The sequence below is a fragment of the Enhydra lutris genome, unplaced genomic scaffold (assembly GCF_002288905.1).
Source record: "Enhydra lutris kenyoni isolate GAN:26980312 unplaced genomic scaffold, ASM228890v2 scaffoldscaffold1, whole genome shotgun sequence".
NCBI lineage: Eukaryota > Metazoa > Chordata > Mammalia > Carnivora > Mustelidae > Enhydra > Enhydra lutris.
In genome coordinates, this window is record NW_019154085.1 from 61,716,889 (window position 1) to 61,737,175 (window position 20,287).

The following is a 20,287-nucleotide window of genomic DNA, read 5'->3' on the forward strand; positions in this document are numbered from 1 at the left end:
AATTCCCCTCGACTGCCCTCCATAAAAGTGGAGGCAAGAGATTTTTCAAAGCAGTAGACACAACATCGTTCATGTATAGAGAGGTAGCAAGAAATGGTCAACTTTTTAGAAGAAAGCCTGGGGTCCTTAAAGCCCTGAGACTAAAAGAGAGAAAATATTTAAAACATAAGACAACAGCTACTTTTGCAAAATAAAGAGATTAAATTTGAAAGTCAATTCAATACATATCACCTTGCTCACCAAAGTGCACATCATATTCATCTGCTACAATCATCAGAAATTCTGATTCTCAGAACAGATTATTCAGAAAGTCTTCGAAAACCACTGGGCAAGGGCCAAACTGTCAGCCTTTCTCCTCCCTGCAGCCCCCAGGAATGTGACCAGCAAGGGAAAGCTAGTTCCTTCCCAACATGGATTCATCCTGCATTATGCAAAACAAACTCAGGGTTGTCGTCTGGTCACGGGTCAATGTCACAGAGCAGAAACGGGCAGTGGACTCCTTGGTAAGTAATTAGCTATAGGGTAGCTCCTCCCCCCACTTACCCTTTGTTTTTTCAGAGATTGGAGGAGGGAAGAGGAATCATTATTCAGCAGGTAAAAAATGAGCATGGATTAAGCATATAGGACCAAGAATCCACAGAACTAAGTGAGAAAAATTAAAAGAAAAGAAGAAGGAGAAGGAGGAGTGAAAGAAAGGAGAGGAAAACAGAATAAAAAAGAGCACTGGGACAGGGTTATCTCCTGTTCAAAGTTTCTACTTTGGGAAAATTTAAATTTAATTTTTAAATTGACTACATTTAAATACTACACTTAATATTTAATTAAACATTGATTTTTATTCATTACTATTTAATTTAAAATAATTTAAACAGCACTTTTAAATACTAAGACCTTCCCATGATGAAAAGTATATAACTTCTAAAAAGAAACATTAGTTTACTTGCTGTATCTATTAATTATATGTTAAGTAAGAAATAAGGCCCACAGCGGTGTGATGTCACCCAAGTCCCAAAGTAAAGCTTATTTCTACAGCTCTTTAAAAGTTTGCCATCCTAGTGCAGTAGGATTCTAAAGCAATCTTTTTAAATGTTTCCGGGTGTTTTTCCCCCCTATTATTTTCAACAGATAAACAATGTACCTAAATCATGAGAAATATTTTTATATCAAGGTCAGAGTAGCCCTGGATTTTTACATGCTTCTAAATGAAGAATGCAGTGTCCTAAGATAAAAGAAGACATTCTTAGATATTTTGAATTAGGCGACTCACTGTGTTCCCTTGAAGGAAATGGAAAATAATACATTCATTATTCCTTACTCCAAATCTCTAACAAAATACATAGTTTACAGAAAGCCAGTTGTAGGGTGTCTTAAATTCTCCCCATTAAAAAATATTTCAAAAACACAGTTTACTTGTGCATGAAGCATACATGTTCAATTAGTTACAAGATATTAACTCAAAATAGATATTGCCACCAATTTCAGAACTACAGAAATTAACAAGCACAAACAGGTCTATTCCATACCTTGTGGCTCTTTTCAGATTTATGCCCTGTAATCTTTTCCTTATTCTCTAACTCCAAACATACTATTTTTCCTCAGTTTCTTGAAATATTCATGCTCTCTCCCGATACAGAGCCTTTGCCTACACTGCTACGGCTGCTCTGTATACTGTCTTCCCACCTTCTACTTTCCATCTGTCATATGAACCATTATTTCTGTGGGGAAAGTTCAGTGACCCTCCCAGTGTAGTTCCAGGCCCTCTTTTCCATGGGTGTGTGTCCACAACTATATGATTACTATCCATCAGCCTCCAATGCTCAGAATGCTGCATGACAGCAGGAATGATGTCAAAGTTTGCTTCCCACTGGGCCCCCAGCAGTTGCTACAGTGCCTGGCACACAGCTGATAACCAGAACTATTTTTTTAGTGATGAATGAACCCATCAGTCTCGGGCCTGCAGAAGCCAACATTAGGGATTCCTAAACAGTAGCTTGGAAACTTCACAGGGTTTGAAAACTCCCAGGAGAGGAAAAAATACATTTAGATCAAAGAGAAAACATAGGGCAAGATTTTATGAAATCTGTGAACTGAACAAAGGTGGATAAGGTGATTTCTTTGGCCCATTTCAATTCTGGTATTCTGTGAGAAAAGAAAGAAAGCAAGAAAGGAAGAAAGAAAAGAGAGAATAGTCGGAGGACATCTGGGCAGGACAAAGACACCAAGGACTGAAGAAGGAAAACACATGCATGCAATAATAGACAGACCATTTTGCCAAGATCAGAGGGACTCAGCTCTGAGGAGCAGGTGAGGAAGCACAAGGGTCAGTAGGCCTGCAGAAGGAGGGTCCTCACCCAGCACTGCTGGACCCTGGTTTCCATCAATGCAAACCAATGAGGAGGCCACCACAGATGGGATCTTTATTTAGATATGCAAATGACAGGATGCCTTTCTTCAATGGTTGGAAAGAGAATTAAGTTTTAAATGATAATTCTACAAGAATATGATTACAAAGTGGTAGGAGAATAATGACAAATAACCACATAGGAGCACTGAGGAGCAGGTTCTGTAAGGAACAGAAAGCATACCCTACCATGGCCTCTTGACCAAATGGAGGCTAATTTTTCTCTCACATTCAAAATCAGAGGCAGACGGCTCTGAGTTCGCTGAGGCAGGCCCATCACACTACCACTGACTGAGCCAGGCTCTTTCCATTAGTCTGCAGTCCTCAGGGTCACAAGCTGGGTCATGCCCTCAGCATCTCTGTAAAAACTCTGACCGTGTCTACATTTGTACGTCATTTTACCTCAATAGGAAAACCACAGGCCATGCCTGGATACACAGATAAACAAATCCAGAGTTGAAGGACCTGTGTTACTGGAGGCCCATGTAGAACCTTCCAGGGGTTCTGGATATAAATTCAAAATGTAAGGATGGAGATTTAAGATGTATTAATTTGTTTCCCATCCAGCATTGAGCCAAAGGGCCCCAGGGTGGAAAAGCCCCACGGCTGGCATGGCAGGACACTGAGAACTGTCACACCTGACAGCTTGGAAGGGTGACATTGCCAAGTCGTGGCCTGGCCAGGCTTTCACCCAAGAGAAGAAAGCCAGTCTGCAGGCCAAGGGGGATGCAGGAAGTCTCTTTGATGCCCTTCCCCTTTACTTGAGCCTCCAACTCCATTACTGAGCCTTTCTGCTCTCCTTCTCAGGCCAAGAGCCCCCACAGGCTGTTCCTACTTTGGGTTGTCTTTCTTCCTCCAGGGTAGCAAGAAAAACTTAAGTGGGGGTTCAGTTTTGCAAAGAAGAAATTGGAAGCCCTTTCAGTGTGTTCTGTCACATAGTAGGGGGGAAAGGGCAAAAGAAACAGCTCCAACTTCATTATAAAAGAAGGCAAACATTAAAAATGGAAGTCTAAACCTAAGCCATGCACACACACATCTACGTATGTATACAGACATGTTATTTTAGGACCTAAATCCAATATGAATAAAGAGGGTCAAATCCCAAACCCCACACTCATGTTTCCAATGACTTCATCAAAGGAGTGTTCTCTGAAGCCTCAGTGTTTTTAAAACTCATGTAATTCCTGTGAAGATGCCAGTGCTGACTAATTCATCTTTGAAGTTAAAAAAAAAAACCTTCACAAGTGCTAATGTTTATTCATATTTAAAGCAGAAAACCACCGGTCATGCTTATGTTGGACACAATGTTATTACAGTATCTCATTTCAGGTTTTAAGCAATCGTTTCTTCCCAGAATACCCATAAGACATGTCTAAGCAAAAAAGTTAAAAACGGTGTCACACAGTGGGAAGGACAAGTTGGGGAGGGGTGGAGGAAGGGTTAAGAAGAGAGAGGGGTGAGAGAGGGGTGAACAGGAAGAAAGGAAAGAGAATTATTTATTACTGCCTGGGACACGTCGGACTTTTCAGTGCAATTCTTGGGCTGCTGGCATCAACTGAAGCACTTTTAGGAACTACCTTATTTTACTAATTTTTAAAGGCACATTTCCTCACATTTAACTTCTCTGAAACTTGGATGTAACTTGTCATCAGTGGTATGTCAGATATAATTGGAAACATATAAAATAATGATACTTCTTGTAATTCAAGGTGCCATAGGATCAATTAAATATGCTGTGTTCCGTCTTTCTGGGACATCCGGGAGGTATTATAATAGTATATATATATATATAGTATAAAGTTATAATTGCATACAAAATATCCCTTTCTAGACCTATCATCCCCATGCTGTGACAACAGTAGAAGCAAGTGATTTATAACCATTTTTGTCATTTTACCTTTCCTTCGTTTCTTAAAATATTTATTTTACATCAGTGCAAAACACGTATAGAACGCATTCATGAAAAAGAAATGTAGCCAATACTGTTCAAAACACAAAATAGTAAAGGTCAAAAGGACTCTTGGAGAACATCCACCAAAATCCTCTCATTTCACAAACAAAGAAGCCGTTTCTGAGGAGGGTCTGACCAGCTGAAGATGCCCACCTATTCCGTGGCTGAGCCAGCCGGGGAATCTGTCCCCTGGCTCCTATCTGACCCTGTTCTTGCCACTCTGCTCCTCCAACTTTCACGCTTCTGTAAGCTGCTGCTTCTATATGGCATCTCAGATAAAAGTATTAGATAACTAAAACCCACAACATAAAAATGCACATATGTCTCCAAACACCTAGCTTTTTGAATGTCAAGCCAGGCTGTTCTTTGGGTTTCACTTTTTGCAGCATTGACTGGCCCGAAAAAGTGCATGATCTGAAACAGCCAGCAGAGGGAGTCTTCACTTCTCAGTGAGCACAAATAAGAGAAACTAGGATGTTTTGAAAACTACAACTTTAACATTGTTAACCCTATGGAGGTCCTATTATAATTACAAGCTTTAACAAAAAGTTTAAAGCCATTTAAAAATATTCTTAACAGGGACGCCTGGGTGGCTCAGTTGGTTAAGCAGCTGCCTTCGGCTCAGGTCATGATCCCAGAGTCCTGGGATCGAGTCCCAAATCGGGCTCCTTGCTCGGCGGGGAGCCTGCTTCTCCCTCTGCCTCTGCCTGACATTCTGTCTGCCTGTGCTCGCTCTCTCTCCCTCTCTCTCTGACAAATAAATAAAATCTAAAAAAAAAAAAATATTCTTAACAATCTGAATGTTTCAGATAAACCATGTGTACATCTTAACTTCAATAAGGGTTTTTTGGGATATATATATCCCAAAAAACCCTTATTGATATAAATCCTTATATATATATATATTATACACACACGCTCTAAATAAAGTCACTTCAGTAACAATCTTTCTTAGAACTCAAGATGGAGGTTTTCCCTAGCATTTTTGAAAGGTGATGTCAAAATATTTCTTTGAATCTTGATAGAATTACCCAAACGAATCTAACTTCTGAAACTATAAAATAAAATTCCTGATATTTTTACAAACACAACTGAATGTATATGTCCAAACACACACAGCCGATTAGGAAGCATTTATGCTCACTTTCCGACAATGGCATGTGTGCCAAAAATGATTTTCGAATTCTTTTTCAGGAACTGTCTAAAGAACAAGTATTTTTAATATCCTCCAGGGGTAGAAAATCTTTATCCTTGCAGAGGGCTTAATATCTGAAATTACCAAAAGTCTTGTCTCTTTCTTCTACCAAAAAGAAATTATTATTTTCCAGATTTGACTTGGGTGCTGGGGCATGGCCAGGAGATCCAGCCCTGAGACTGCCCTCAAGCAAGAGTCTGAGACTGTTGATCAGCCTGAGGATTTTTAATCTGCCTTCATTGCCAAATGCAGACCAGGCATTGTGATTTACAAAACAACAGGAGTTGGGGAGCCTGGGTGGCTCAGTCGGTTAAGCGTTTGTTTGCCTTCGGCTCAGGTCATGACCTCATGGTCCTGGGATTGATCGAGATCGAGTCTGGAATCTGGCTTCTTGCTCAGCAGGAAGCCTGCATCTCCCTCCACCTGCTTCTCTCTTTCTCTGACAAATAAGTAATAAATAAATAAAATCTTTAAAGAAAACAAAACAACAACACAAGAACAAGAGTTACAGCCCCCATTCCCATTGAGGTTCAGCCCAGGTGCTCGTGGTGATGGTGGACTTTGGAGTCTGCTCTGTGATCAGATCCTAAACCACCAGGTCCCCAGTGATGAGTCCTAGATTCCTCATTCTATAGAACGGACAAACTCATAGGACTCGATTACTGTAAGTGATCTTTACTACAAGTTTTTGAAAGCGAATAAGGCATTTAGTAAGTCTCAGACTCCTATAGCCCCACTGAGCTCTAAGGAACTCTGACATATGGTTTAGTCACTATATCTTTGAGGCAAGATTGAGTGTGCAGAAAGGAAAAATGACAAGAGGGAGAAAGAGATAGAGAAAGGTGGGACCAGTCCCACGAGAGGAGTAAGGAGCGGGCAGGGTGCGCTGAGTGGGGAAGGCAGAAGGCTCTGCCTCAGACACACCCATGTGGCTGGGAGAGGCGGCCTCCTGCAGGCACGCTGGCGCTGACTCGGAGCTCAGTCCTGCCTGGTCACCGACCAAACATGTGCTTTGGGCAGGACACTTAACCTACCCCGCCGTCCTCCTCCCTCCTCCGCCCCACCGAGCTTCACATTCCTCATCCCAAATGGGGTTTGGGTTCTTATGAGGACTAAAGGGAATGTATCATCAGTGCTGAACACATTAGAGCTGTTTTGATTTTTTAGGTGTGTGCCGAGGACAGTGAGTATACCAAGTCGTCCCCGGCGGCAAGCTGGAGCTGGATAAAGGTCATGAAGAGGGAAGGTGGGCAGCTGAGGTGGACCCTGAGTGCAAGGCTTTTCACCACAAGTGTGAGACCAGGGAAGAATGAAGTAAATGCGACAGGGAGACAAATGTATCAACTAATAGTAATTATATACCAACTTTGAAACTTCCCTATGTTGGGCACTTGAGTCTAGCGATGCTCAAGTGACACAGCCCCTGCCATCATTAGTTAACATTCCGGTAATGTCACCTTTGTCTACTGAAACAATGCCTTTATATTAGGCACAGTTTTACCTCTTTCAAATACATAACTGTACCTGATTCTTTCCAGGACGGTGTGAAAAGAGAAATTAGTTCACCTATCTTATTTTAGTTAAATTTATGTTTCCAAATTTTAAAAAAAAATTCACCAGCATTTAATAGTTGGATTAATGTTTTTAAATTCAATTAGAGCCCCTCTAGAGTTACCAGCATGTGAAAAGCACACTTTCTCTCCCTGGCTGCATTATATCAAGGATACCTACCTTTTTGTTTGATTCATTTGTTACAAGGGAATTTTTAGATAACTACCTTAATAGGATAGGGCACAAAAATATTTAAATTTGTAGTAGTAGGGAGATTTCAAACTGTTTATGAATCTAGTAAAACATGCCATTTCATAGATGAGGGGGGAGAAAAGGAACTGGTGTTTGTTGAGCTCCTACTGTATCAGTCAAATACTTCTACATACTCATCCTATTTAATCCTCACAAGTGTTCTGTGAGGAAGCATCATTATCCCCAGGCCAGAGAAACTGATTTTCAGAAAAACTTAAAAGAAGGCACCCAAAGTCACACCACTGCTCAGTGACAAAGCTGAGCTCAAACTCAGGGCTTCCTGGCTCTAAAACACACAATTTCTAAAAACTCACTTCTCAAGGAAAAGAAACATTTTGTGAAAACACAAAATTCATTTGCCTGTGTAGTACTTTTCCTAGATGGATATGTAGCAAAGTAACCCTGTAAACAAAGAAAAGGACAGAAGAAAGATCAAGGTCTAGCAAGAAAGAGAACTCCAAGTAAACAACAATAATCACACTCATTACCACATCACAACCAAGCTAGCCAGCCCTCTGTGGGTCTCCATTCCCTCTCCCCTCCTCAGGATATCTACTCTTTCCCCCCTTACTATACCTTCTACTACCCCCATACAAGTTAAGAGAATACATTTGTCCAAAAAGCATAATCATAACGTTTACCTGGAAACAGGATAACACAAATCCAAGGAACAAATGTTTACTGAATGTCTAATATGTTGGAGGCACTTGTAGTGGGACGGCAAGCTACCCACCAAGAACCCCTGTTCCCCGCCCCCTTCCTGATGAGTCCAGACTCTGATGAGAAGGGCAGAGTGTGGTGCTCAAGGCCCACATTTCCTGGCTTTCCCTGTCCCTAGGGTTGACCACATGACAGAATCCCAGCCAGTAAAGCGTAAGCAAAAGTTCCTGGTTACTTCAGGGTGCCATGTTAACATCTGACAGAGCGAGCCAGCACGCCCTTGGTGCTTCCCATTTTGTATGCCAGGAATGTGAACAGGATGACTGGAGATTTGCATTTACCTTTCCAGAAAAGGAAAAGAGACCCACACTAAAGAAGATACAACAGAAAGCAAGAAGGAACTTGGCTGCCTCAGGACATTGTCAAGCTGCTATATTAGCTTTGGATGGAGTCTTGTAAAGTGAAAGAAAAATAAATCTTCCGATTTAATGTGCTATCATTTCAGTTTTCTGGGTACATGAAATAAAAATTCAGCTCGTAACTGACAAAACACTTTAGTTAAGGAGTCTCTTCAATATTTAAATTCTGGATGTACGATAAAAAAAAGACAGGTTTTTGAAAACGAAATAGTACAAGATTTATAAACAAAAACAAAAACAAAAACAAAAACAAAAAACCAGACACACAGAAAAGCATAAAAGGCAAATCTGAGTCGTCAGAAAGCATAATTATGATCCACAACTATGGAAGACTAGGGAAGCCTTCAGTATCAGAAAAGGTAATCAAAGAACTGTTGTCACAAGGCAGTACCTACTGAATTGGGAAATCGGGAACAAAGGCACATCCACGGACACGGAATCAAGATACCACTAAGAAAGATGTGCTGCGAAAGTCTTGAAAAGCTTCAGAATGGAACCACAGCTTGAGCTGGGGCACAGACAATAGATGGCCTCCAGGAAGAGCAGACCGAGTCCTGGAGCTGTCTACAGGCCCTGGAGCATAGAACCGGGGGCAGAAGTACAGAGGGACAAACATCAAACGGTGTTTCGAGCGCCAGGAAGAAAGCCACAGACTGGGCAGAGGCTTCACGCGAGGCTGGGGAAGCCATGGGGTGCACAGGCCCTGAAGCAGAGGTAATACATCCATTTGGATGGATTTTGTATAAATTTAAAAGTTTCTGGGCAAAATAGTGATATGATAATCTGTATTCTTTCATTCTTTACAAAATTATTTTTAGAAAATCACAGCAATGATTCTAACTGTATGAGGAAGGAAATGAATATAACATAAACTATTCTCTTGTATAGACAGAGCATTGACTCTTCTGATAAATGGCATTGCTCCATATTACACTCATGAATTTCAGATTTTCAAAAGGATTTGAATCTTAAGGAAAATGTATTCAAGAAATTATCCTTTTTCCTCTCTGAGATTTCAGAAGATGCTTCAGGATCGTGTGTGCTCATGAATATCTCTCATAATTGTAGTTTGGATTAGAAAATGCATAAATGCTTGTAAACATAATTTGCAAAACAATGTAAATCTGATAGAGGCATGAAACATGCCTACTCATAGAGTCAGAATATGGACATCTCGCCTTCTGCTCTTGAAGGCTTTCTATAAAAAGAATACGAATTTTATATTACATTTAATGTATACTTTACAATCTTTGAATCTTTTGTTAATTCTCTGGGACCTTAAAATAGTTTCTTGATGTAATGTACCAATCTAGACCGCTGGGTATAAATTCTATCTCTCTCTCTCCACACACACACACACACACACACACACACACACACACACACTTTGCTGCTTACAATTGCTTTCTGAATAAAATGTTTTCTACACTAGAACATATGGGAGTTGGTGGAGGTGCAGAGGGAGATGAAAGGATTTGCCTAAGCTAATTCCAGACTAGAAGTTGAATGGCAATTATACACCCCATAAGGCAATTTCATTAACATATTAATTTCAGGAGGTAACACATATCTAGGAGAAACACACTGGAAGTCACAAGACCTAGATTCTATTTCTAGCTTTGCCAATGACCTTCTGGGTGACCTTGCATAAGTCACTCAACACCCAAGAGACTCAGACTTCTCTCATTAAAAAAAAAAAAAAAAAAAAAAGATCTAATCTAGTAGTTATCTGAGAAAAATGCTATGAGGTAAAAGATTCATTCAGAGCATTTGGTGAGGAAGTAATGTTTCTGAGACAGATGATGAAATCTTTGCTGGAACCATGATTAACCAGAATCAAGGAAATTAGACTCTAATAGAATTGGAGGAAACCAAAAATTTTTTTCTAAAACTTAACTCGATAGAGAATCTACCAAAAGTCTCTATTCCTCAAAGATCAAAGTGTATTTGATCTTCTACAAAAGAGACCCATACTATGTTAAGGGGCCATGTTTAAAGTTAAAGTTCCTAGTCACTCTCAGGAGAATCTCATGGTCATTTAGATCAGATACACAAGCTGATAAGAAAATTACTCCCTAGTGCTATTAAGCATTTTTAGAAATGCCCTCAGCCTTTCAAATGATTAGGATTCCAGCTGGCAAATTATTTTTCAAGAGCCACTCATTCAAGATGAGCAAACTTTATGCCAAGCTTAAGGAAAAGCACCTGCTGCCTTCTTGGGAAAATGAGAAGCTGCCCCCAAAATACTCCCAAGAAATGCTTGTACTAATTTGTCAGATCATCTTAAATTATGGTACATATAGAAAATGACAAGTTAATTACAAGTATGGAATAATTTTCTATCTTGGAAGAAAAAAAAAGCCATGGTGTGACCAGAGCAGATGGAAGTCTTTTAGTCAGAAACATGCCCAATTCCTAAAAAAAGAGATATTACGATTTTTCAGAATAGTCTCCTAGATAAGGTGTCCTTTGGGGGTTAAAATGCCAGGAGAAAGAAACCATGTAAGTACTTTCAGCAAATGGTGATGTCCTAAATTATATGGAAATTTAATATGTGTACTCACTGGAAGGCAATAGCATGGACCTGGGTGCAGGGAATTTTGACTTATTAATTATTATAATAAAAACCTGACAAATAGCTTATTATAAAAGACCAAGAGAAATCACAATGATGTGACCATCAGCAGCTCAGACTTAACATCAATTATAATCACAGCTTTCCAGAGTATTCTCATTCTGCTACTTACCAGTCAGTGCTGGATTTTCTAGCTGAGTTTCACTCATGCCAGCTGCCCCTGCCCCAGTGCTCAAAGTCCTTGAAAACGATAGCATCTCTTTCTAATGTTTTATACTCTAATAAGAAATGGTCTCGATATTTTAACTATGAAAATACAAAATATATTAGCTGAGTCACAGAATTGTAGACAGTAATAATACTGCAGAAAGCATTTAATGAAAATCTGTGTTTCAGGTAAGGAAGTAATGACCGCAAGTTTAAGTGACTTGCCCAAGGTCACACAGCTAGTAAACAGTCCAGTGCTATGCTTCCTACCAAACTGACATGTCATATCAAAGGACATGATGAAACCTTCTTGGTTATTCTAAACCGCAATATTAATTGCATAAAGAAGAACTCAGTCCTAAGAACACACATTTGATCTAGATTAGTATACTTTTTCACGTTCCAGTGACTCAGGGAATCTCTACGGTCATTATTAATGCTTAGTCTAAATCAAAATAAAGATTCAAGCTCAAAGCAAAATATCTGCAATTAAATTTGCCTAAGATGAGAAAAAGGCATCAAGAAAGATAAAGAACAAATACTGGCAAAATTACCATATACGATTCCAATGCCAAGTAAAAATGTCCCCAGTGAATAAACAGTCAACTGTATAAGGAAATGAACTGAAAACCTAACCTAAAAATTAAACACAATAAAAAAGAGATACTTCTTTAAAAAAAAAAAAAAACTCCCTTATTGTTACTTTTGTCATTTTCAAACAAATTACACCATGACCTTTGACTTAGGGAATACACTAATAGTTAACTAACAGTTAACTATTAAAAGTCAGGTACCGAAACAAACATTCCAGTCTCTAGTGTCACCAAAACCATTCAGAAAGCATATTGCCAAAGATGCGTTTTGGTGCCTTCCTTTTCTCTACTAGAGAGCTGATTCTTTAAGGATTTCAAGACATTGTTCTTATTTGGAGTATTTATAAGAAAAGTTTAGTATATTCAGTTTTACTTACATGCTACATTGCATGGTGTATTTATTATTACCTTACAAAATATGATGCTGCAAGTAAGACATGGAAATAAACTTTACAAAAAACAAATAGATACAGTATTTTCATACACAGGATTGACTGCATTAATAATTAACAGAAAGCTCTTTCACAAGGGAATATAATGGAAAGTTTTTCTTAAGCAAATAGGCAGCAACTCAATAGAAATCAGTAGAAACCAGAGAATAAACTGGTGCCATATGTTTAAAGAGAAAAACAATGATATAGTCCATTCAACAATGAAGATGGATGTATTATGAATTACAGTGAAACAAAGAAACTGCTTCTCAGTAAACAAATATAAAACATAATAGCTAGCAGATTTCCTATTGAACTGAAGGCAAAGAGGCCTGATGTTACAGAAGGAGAAGAAAAAAAAAAGGCAAAAGATTCAGTATACTCTCTAAATCATAATGCCCTGAAATCCAGACCGAGCTGCTTTTACATGGAGATTTTTTACCACAGAGGTATTCTAGCGCGGCATTTCCCCCCTTTGTCTAATTTCACTAATATACCCTTTAATTGCCTCTAGCCTCAATGAATGACAGCCTCTCTCAGGATATGTAACTAAAGTTTCCAGTGTATTAATAAACACACAGTAACAGGAAGAAAGAAAAACAGCAAGAAAAAGGAAAGAACAAGGCAAAAGAAGTCACATACCCTTTTCTGTAGGACTATTGGCGTTATTGTAGGCAGAGTGACTCTTCTCGCACTCAGACTCATGCCTGCTCTTCGTAGAAGGAACCCCTCTCATAGATCATGGGTGAAATGAAAGAAATCTTTTACAGTTACTCCTTGGAAATCTCAGGGCTCAGTGCAAAGAAACTAGGAAAGTAATAAATGTCACTCTGCTTATGTGATTCCAATCTACCCAAAGCCAATTAAGGATGGCTGTGGGACAGGACAGGGCAGTGACCAATCAAAGCCGAGAAAACTCCGCCTTTGTCCTTGGAAACACATTCTGATACTTTTGTTTATGATATTTAAAGAACCAGATTAACAGGCATCTAGTTCACTTAACTTTTTTTTCCAAAACAGTGCAATTTAATGCCATCTTTGTTGACTAAGCAGCTATGTCTTTAGTTTACTAAAACATTTCAACATATAAATAACTGTTAACATATAAATAACTGCAGATAAAAAACTGTTTACATGGATCTATTTAAAGTACATAAATATGCAGATGAGCTAAATTTACTTATGCAACTCATAAAGTCGATAAATGGGTCGATTAGAACATATTATATAAGGTGCAAAAAATAATCCTGAGGTTAGAATTGGTCTCAAAGTATTAATTTATGTGTTACAATAAAAGGTTTTTAATATTCACCGATGCATTTTATTTCTTAAACAGCTAAAATTTTTGTATTATGGACTTTCAGCTATCCTTAAGGTTACACGCTTAAGTATTTCTGTTAATTATTTCCTTAATAGTCAACCTAAAAATAATAATGTTAAATATAAAGGGCGCATTAAAACCACAATATGTGAATTTCAAATGTTTATCACTTTTAAAAAAGCACGGAATTCTGTAACTCAGCATCTTTCACTCAATTAAAAGCATTTAGACAATAATCACTGCTCAATGCAAACACAAAATTTTAACAACCATTTTGCCTTTATTCTTACACTAACTGAAAACTGTATTTTAAAAATGTGGGGGGTTTGGAGGAGAGTCACAACTAAAATCATTGATTTTAAAATCACAGAATTTCAGTGTTTCTAAATAAAGAATAAAAGAAACACTCAACATGACAAAAAGTATCATAATATTAAAACTAATCTAAGGTATTCAGATGGTAAGATCCCTGCTGGACTGATGACTTCACAAGCATCTACTCTGCTCTTCAGCCACAGCACAGGGAATGAACCACTGCAGTCAGAAGGAGAAAACGTCTTGTAATTTCTAGCTTACAAGGCGGTTGTTGTAGTAACAAGGCAAAATGGAAGATTCTAGGCAACTGAGACACAAACTTTCCATTTCATTATCTAGACTGGTACGAAGCAGGGTTCACTTAACTGCTTTATACTTAACACTTTTGGGTAGGTTTTAGACGCATAATGATCTCATATTCCTCAAAAGGAAAAGAGACATGACAAACTCTACAGAGTTCCCTACTTGGAATTTCAAAACCTGCATAAATTCCCCAGAAAGGTAGCGGGGTGGGGGTGAGGGGTGGGGGGAGTTCACTTAATATAAAAAGTCACAGATGGATCTAGTTTGGGGGCATTCATTTGATCCTTATCCAATTAGGTTTATCGTGGCCTTTTAAAATAACAGTATCAATAAAAACTTACTAGTACTGGGATGGGAGTTCCCATTTGTAAAGTGGAAGATTCTGGTTTAAACTTAAGTCACTTTTTTGGCAGACCAACAATAACAAAGCCCGCAGTAACTACGTCATTTCAAGATTATTATCTGCAGTATTTGGCTTTTTCTTTCTTCTTTTCTCAATTTAGTCTTCGGATATTACAAAGAAGTGCTATCTCTGGTCTCCAAAAAGGGGTTCCACAATAATCAAAGCAATTCATTTCACTAAATAATGAGGCAAAGTCCCCACTATGCGTGAGGCGGTGTGTTTGGTGGTAGGAACATACTATTGACTAAGATATTGTCACTGCCTCAAAGTAGAATAGAGAGAATTCATTTTTGTTTTTAAAGATTTTATTTATTTATTTGACAGACAGAGATCACAAGTAGGCAGAGAGGCAGGCAGAGAGAGAGGAAGGGAAGCAGGCTCCCTGCCGAGCAGAGAGCCCGACGCGGGGCTCAATCCCAGGACCCTGGGATCATGACCCGAGCTGAAGGCAGAGGCTTTAACCCACTGAGCCACCCAGGCGCCCCGAGAGAATTCATTTTTAAATTAAAAAAAAATCATACTCAGGAGTGGGCTAAGTGAGTCTAACAGTGATTAAACTTAAAATACTAGGAATGCACCAAAGTAGAAGAAACTATACCACTTCAAGGAGGAAATGACATTTTCTTTGACAAGTGATTAGAGGAAAAGACTATGCAGAACTTGATGCCTGATGGGGAGATAAAATGAGGTTCCCAATGCTGATTCCACATTTTGAGGTCTAGGCAAGTGGGAAGTCAAAGATGCTGTTTTACTTCACACTACAGAGCTTTTTATAACTAAAAACGAATCCTTCAAGTCAAAATGATGTCTAGGCTCTATATTTATTACAGTGCAATATACCTGCCCTATAAGGGCTTTGAAAAACACTTGACAGACAACCAGTGTGAGAGGTCATCTCTTCAGAACACTTGAAAATTGAAGTTTATAAATTTTCAGTGAAAACCATGAAGAGCAAAATGTGGCATTTTGTGACTCTGTGTTGCCAAAAAGGTCATTGTCTTTGAAAAATGAGACTTGCATACACTTTTCCTAGTCAATAGGCTGAAAGACTAATGAGATGACATTCACGCTTACGACAGGCAAAGTCTCATTTTTCAGTGATCTTTCCAAGTGTTCATATTGACTGTGCTTTATCTTACCTCCCACTTATTGTAGACACTGATTCAAAATTTAACTTTAGCCTATGCTTTTTCTTACCATTATTATAAATGACTTTTACACTCACTAACCTTGTCACCTGATCCTTAATTTCTTCAGCTTCTGCAAAATGAGGATAAAAAGCCACAGCCAACAATTTTTGAACTGCTATGAGGGTCAAGGAAATCAAGTTTGCATAGGGTCTGGAAGGGACCAAGGCAGGGGCTGAAAACCCTGCTGCTGCGAAGAATGGGGCCTATGATGCATTCTCCTTAGACATGGGTCTCCTTAGACCCATGTCACAGGTCATTATTTCCAAAACCAGTATTTGGTAAAACACAGTCGTATGTTATTTTGGTCCTTGCTCAATACTCTGACTGAAGGAGTGCATTTTGCCACTCAAAACATGCATATCAAGGTTTCAGTGTGAATTAAGAATAACAAAAAATAACCACGATTATGATTATTAATGGTAGTTATGTGAGCACCCACTATGAGCCAGGCACGGAGCTAGTTTTCACTGAATCCTTACAACAACACTATGAGGGAGGCACTCGCTCCTCAGTAGATGAGGAAACAAAGGCCAGAAGAACGGCAGCTAAGAAATGGTCTCTGGTATAAATACATATTGCAAAAGAACTTGCCCAGGTTCATGAAGTGCATAAGTCAATGAGCCCTGATGAAAACCAGATTCGCCCCTTTCCATGACACCCCACTATTCTACCCTACAATATTCTCTCCCACATTATACTATATAATTTGATATAATATTAGAATAAAAAGTCATCATATGGGGCTATTTCTGAAGTACCTAAAAATGTGTTAGTTCTCCTAATTCAATAAGTATGCGTTGAGGGCCCTACTATGTGTCAAGTCCTATGCTACTTGCTATAGGGAATTCAAAGTTGATAGCTCCGGATTCCTGTTTGCCAAAGGAGTTGATCCATGAAGACATGTAAACAATTAGTCAAAATAGTATACCAGGTCGGATCCGGGCAGAAGACAATGATACATAGGTACCAACCAGCCTCTAGGTTCCAAGCCAGACCTTCAAACCTCTTCCCCTACTCAAGGTCAACAGAAGCTTCTTATAGATCCCAAAGGCACATTCCATATGTCCACCTCTTTGTTTCTAATGTTCACTCACCAAACGCCACCAAACTTTTGAGGCCCAAGACAAGGCACACCTCTTCTGACAGTGACATTGATCACGCTTCCTTCAAATATCTCTCCTTTTCTTGGCAGTGGGGGAGGGGTACAGTCTACCTTAGAACTGACGGGTGGAGAAGAAGGAAGTCATTCCTCCATCTAGATTATACCATTCTTTATTTTGCACATTTTTAAAATTTAAACTTTTCTATTGCTCGTGTCTTGCTCTGTACATACTAATACACTGTTTTGGCAACAAATAAATCTTTCCATAGGCCCTAGTTTTCTGCCTAATGAAAGTAAATCCTTAAGGGTGGGACCCAGTCTCTTATTTCCTCTCCTGCTCCCAGAATACCTAGCAGAGTGCTTTCTGTACACAGTAGGCATTATGCTCACTCACAATCATTGTGGAAAGACTAGTCGCTCCGGTTACATAGCAGACAAGCCTCCTTTCTTGTTTTAACAATTGCTCGCCTTATGATTTATTCTGAACAAAACTACACAGTCTTCTTCACAAGAGCATTTGGACATTCTTCTGCACCTGACATAGTTCTACTAGTAGCAGTAATGTAAACACTAAATTTAACTGTTGTCCTAAGAACACTGATTTCACAGAAAACTTAAAATATTTTATTATAGCAATTAATAGGCCAGACCTTCAGACATAAACTCAGTACCTCTAGTTCTACCAGTTCACACTAAAGTGCTTTGCTTCCCTATGTATGTGACATGGCATCAGGCTTCTCCCTTGGTGAGCCAGAACTGATCTTCCTCTCTCCTATTTTGGCCTCCACTCTGACAGATATTTCCTTCTGTCAGGAATGGCTATGTTTATTTTCAGGGATTCAAAGTCTAAAAGAAAATTTTCTCTTTCAAAGAAATGACTGAATGACTTATACACCCTAGTGATGATAAATATGACCAATCCACAGTTCATTCAAGTATTTTAAAGTGACTATGTATTCCACACCTGACATAGTTTTCCAGAAGCATTACACCTGCCTACCAAGAACTACTATCTACAAGAGGGCCGATGGACACTTAAAAATAATCACAACGAAGTGTTAAGTTCTATAAATCAGCATAAATAAAGTACTAGAATGGTAAAAGAAGAAGAAGAGCTAACTTCACCACGAGAAAGAGAACAAATTCCCTAGTAAAAAAAAAAAGATCAGAATGAAAATAATTCTGGGGCCCCTGGGTGGATCAGTTGGTTATTCATCTGACTCTTTTTTTTTTTTTTTTTAAAGATTTTATTTATTTATTTGGGAGAGAAAGAGAGAGAGCATGAGAGGAGAGAGGTCAAAGGGAGAAGCAGACTCCCTGCCGAGCAGGGAGCCTGATGTGGGACTCCATCCTGGGACTGTGGAATCACAACCTGAGCCGAAGGCAGTTGCTTAACCAACTGAGCCACCCAGGTGCGCCTGCATCTTATTCTTGATTTCAACTTAGAAGGTCGTGAGGATCCTGAGATCGAGCCCCACATCAGGCTCTGCACTCAGCAGGGTTGGCTTGAGATTCTCTCCCTTTGCCCCTCTCTCCCCCGTTGCATACATGCTCTCTCTCTCTCTTGCTCGCTCTTTCTCTAAAATAAATAAATTAATTAAAAAAAAAGAATGCAGGTATTTCCAGGTAAAGAAAACATAAAGATGAATCTGGGAAAACATGGAGGGAAGAGCCAGACGTGAATGGTCATTCTATGTCACACTGAGCAGTTTGACTCTCATCCTTAAAGGGAACCATATTTGATAAGAAGTGAATTTTATCTCAGTGTGGAAGATGAAGTGTGTCGTTTCTGAGAATGGTAACTAAAAGGAAGGAAAACAGTTGGAAGGACCTAAATGAGTCTGAGAGAGAAATGGAAATTACCAATTAGAAAGAAGTCAAGATTTCAAAGATAACAAGGAAATAGAGACAGCAGGGTCAAGTAGCCAAACACATACAGAAGTAATTAATTGTTTCCTAGATATGAGCTTACAACATAAGTTCTAGAAGTATAGGCTGTAAAAAGATAAACATCTTGCCTTCACTCTTCATATTTCATATACTTTAGGGTTTTCTTAGGAAAAATAGTCTCTGAAATTTTGGAGAGATAAGATGAAGAGAACAGACAGAAAACAAGCACCTACCTTTCTTCATGCTCCCATAACCTTAAACTGACAACAAGAAGAAGAAAGAGGAGTGGGGGTTGGGGGGGGGAGTAACTTCCTGTAAGAAAGAAGAAATCCTTTCTCTTTTTTTAACTGTGCTGGGATATAAGGAATGTATTTCAGTTGACCATGCACTAAAATAATTTCTAGAAGCTAGAATGTCATTGGGATTAGACTGATAAGAATACCTGCAATTATAGTAGGAATTTATGTTAAGAGAAATGATGTTGTAAGTAGATTAAAAGAAAGTAAGTTTAGAATATATATAGAATATATATAGAATATATACATAAATAAATATATATTCTATATAGATATATTCTATAAATATATATCTATATATATTCTATATATTCTATAAATATATATCTATATATAGAAAATATATAAAATATTTAGAATATATATATATATATATTTTTTTTAAAGATTTTATTTATTTATTTGACAGAGAGAGAGAGACAGCAAGAGCAGGAACACAAGCAGGGGGGAGTGGGAGAGGGAGAAGCAGCCTTCCTGGGGAGCAGGGAATCTGATATGGGGCTCGATCTCAGGACCCTGGGATCATGACCTGAGCTGAAGGCAGATGCTTAATGATTGAGCCACCCAGGTGCCCCTAGAGTATATTTTTTTAAAAAAATAGAAGCTCATTATAAATACCATTTCTTAAGAGTAAAGGAATGCCAAAGCTGAGGCAACCCAAAATTTCCCCAGAAAGACCAAAAAAAGGGGAAACAAATCTAAATAAGTACTTCCACATAAATAAATAGACAACCAAGGATTACTAAACATTGAAGAAAACAAACAGGACAAAAGATATAAATATGAACCAAAAAAAACCCCCTCCCAATATATCAGAGATAATTCAGAAGACAGAATATTAAAATGTCTAATTGGACTCCTGAGATCAGGTGAAGATTCAAGGCGCTCCAGCAATGATAAAATAGAACGCTGTGTAACAGGAGTGATCAAAGAACCACAGACCATTCTTTGATACTATAAATGTTTGGAAATATAATATTATTATAATAAAACTAAAAGCTAATAAGTGGCATGGAAGATAAAGATGAGAGAAGGTCTCCCATAATGTAAAGGTCAAGGAAATGACGAAAAAAGAAAGGAAAAAAAACAAAACAAAACAACATGGAGGAACAATCCAGAAATATCAACACATAAAATATGAGTCACAGAAAGAGTAAAAAAATAAAGTAAAAGAAATAAGAAAAGGCAGAAGAGAAAGAGGAGATCCCTGAGCCAATGTAGGTTACAAACCA

General features: G+C 38.5%; 1 protein-coding gene across 2 annotated transcripts in view; it reads right to left on the reverse strand.

Annotated features, from left to right (window-relative positions):
• Positions 1 to 20,287, reverse strand: part of LOC111142137 (growth factor receptor bound protein 14) — a 116,443-nt gene that overhangs the window by 49,692 nt on the left and 46,464 nt on the right. Inside the window, exon 1 of one of the 2 annotated variants that reach the window (XM_022495129.1) lies at positions 12,878 to 13,134. The exons of the other annotated variant lie outside the window; for it this stretch is intronic. Coding sequence (XP_022350837.1) covers positions 12,878 to 12,940 — 63 coding nt within the window. The 5' untranslated portion in view covers positions 12,941 to 13,134. Of the gene's footprint in view, positions 1 to 12,877; positions 13,135 to 20,287 lie in introns of those variants that run through there. 2 annotated transcript variants of the gene reach the window in all.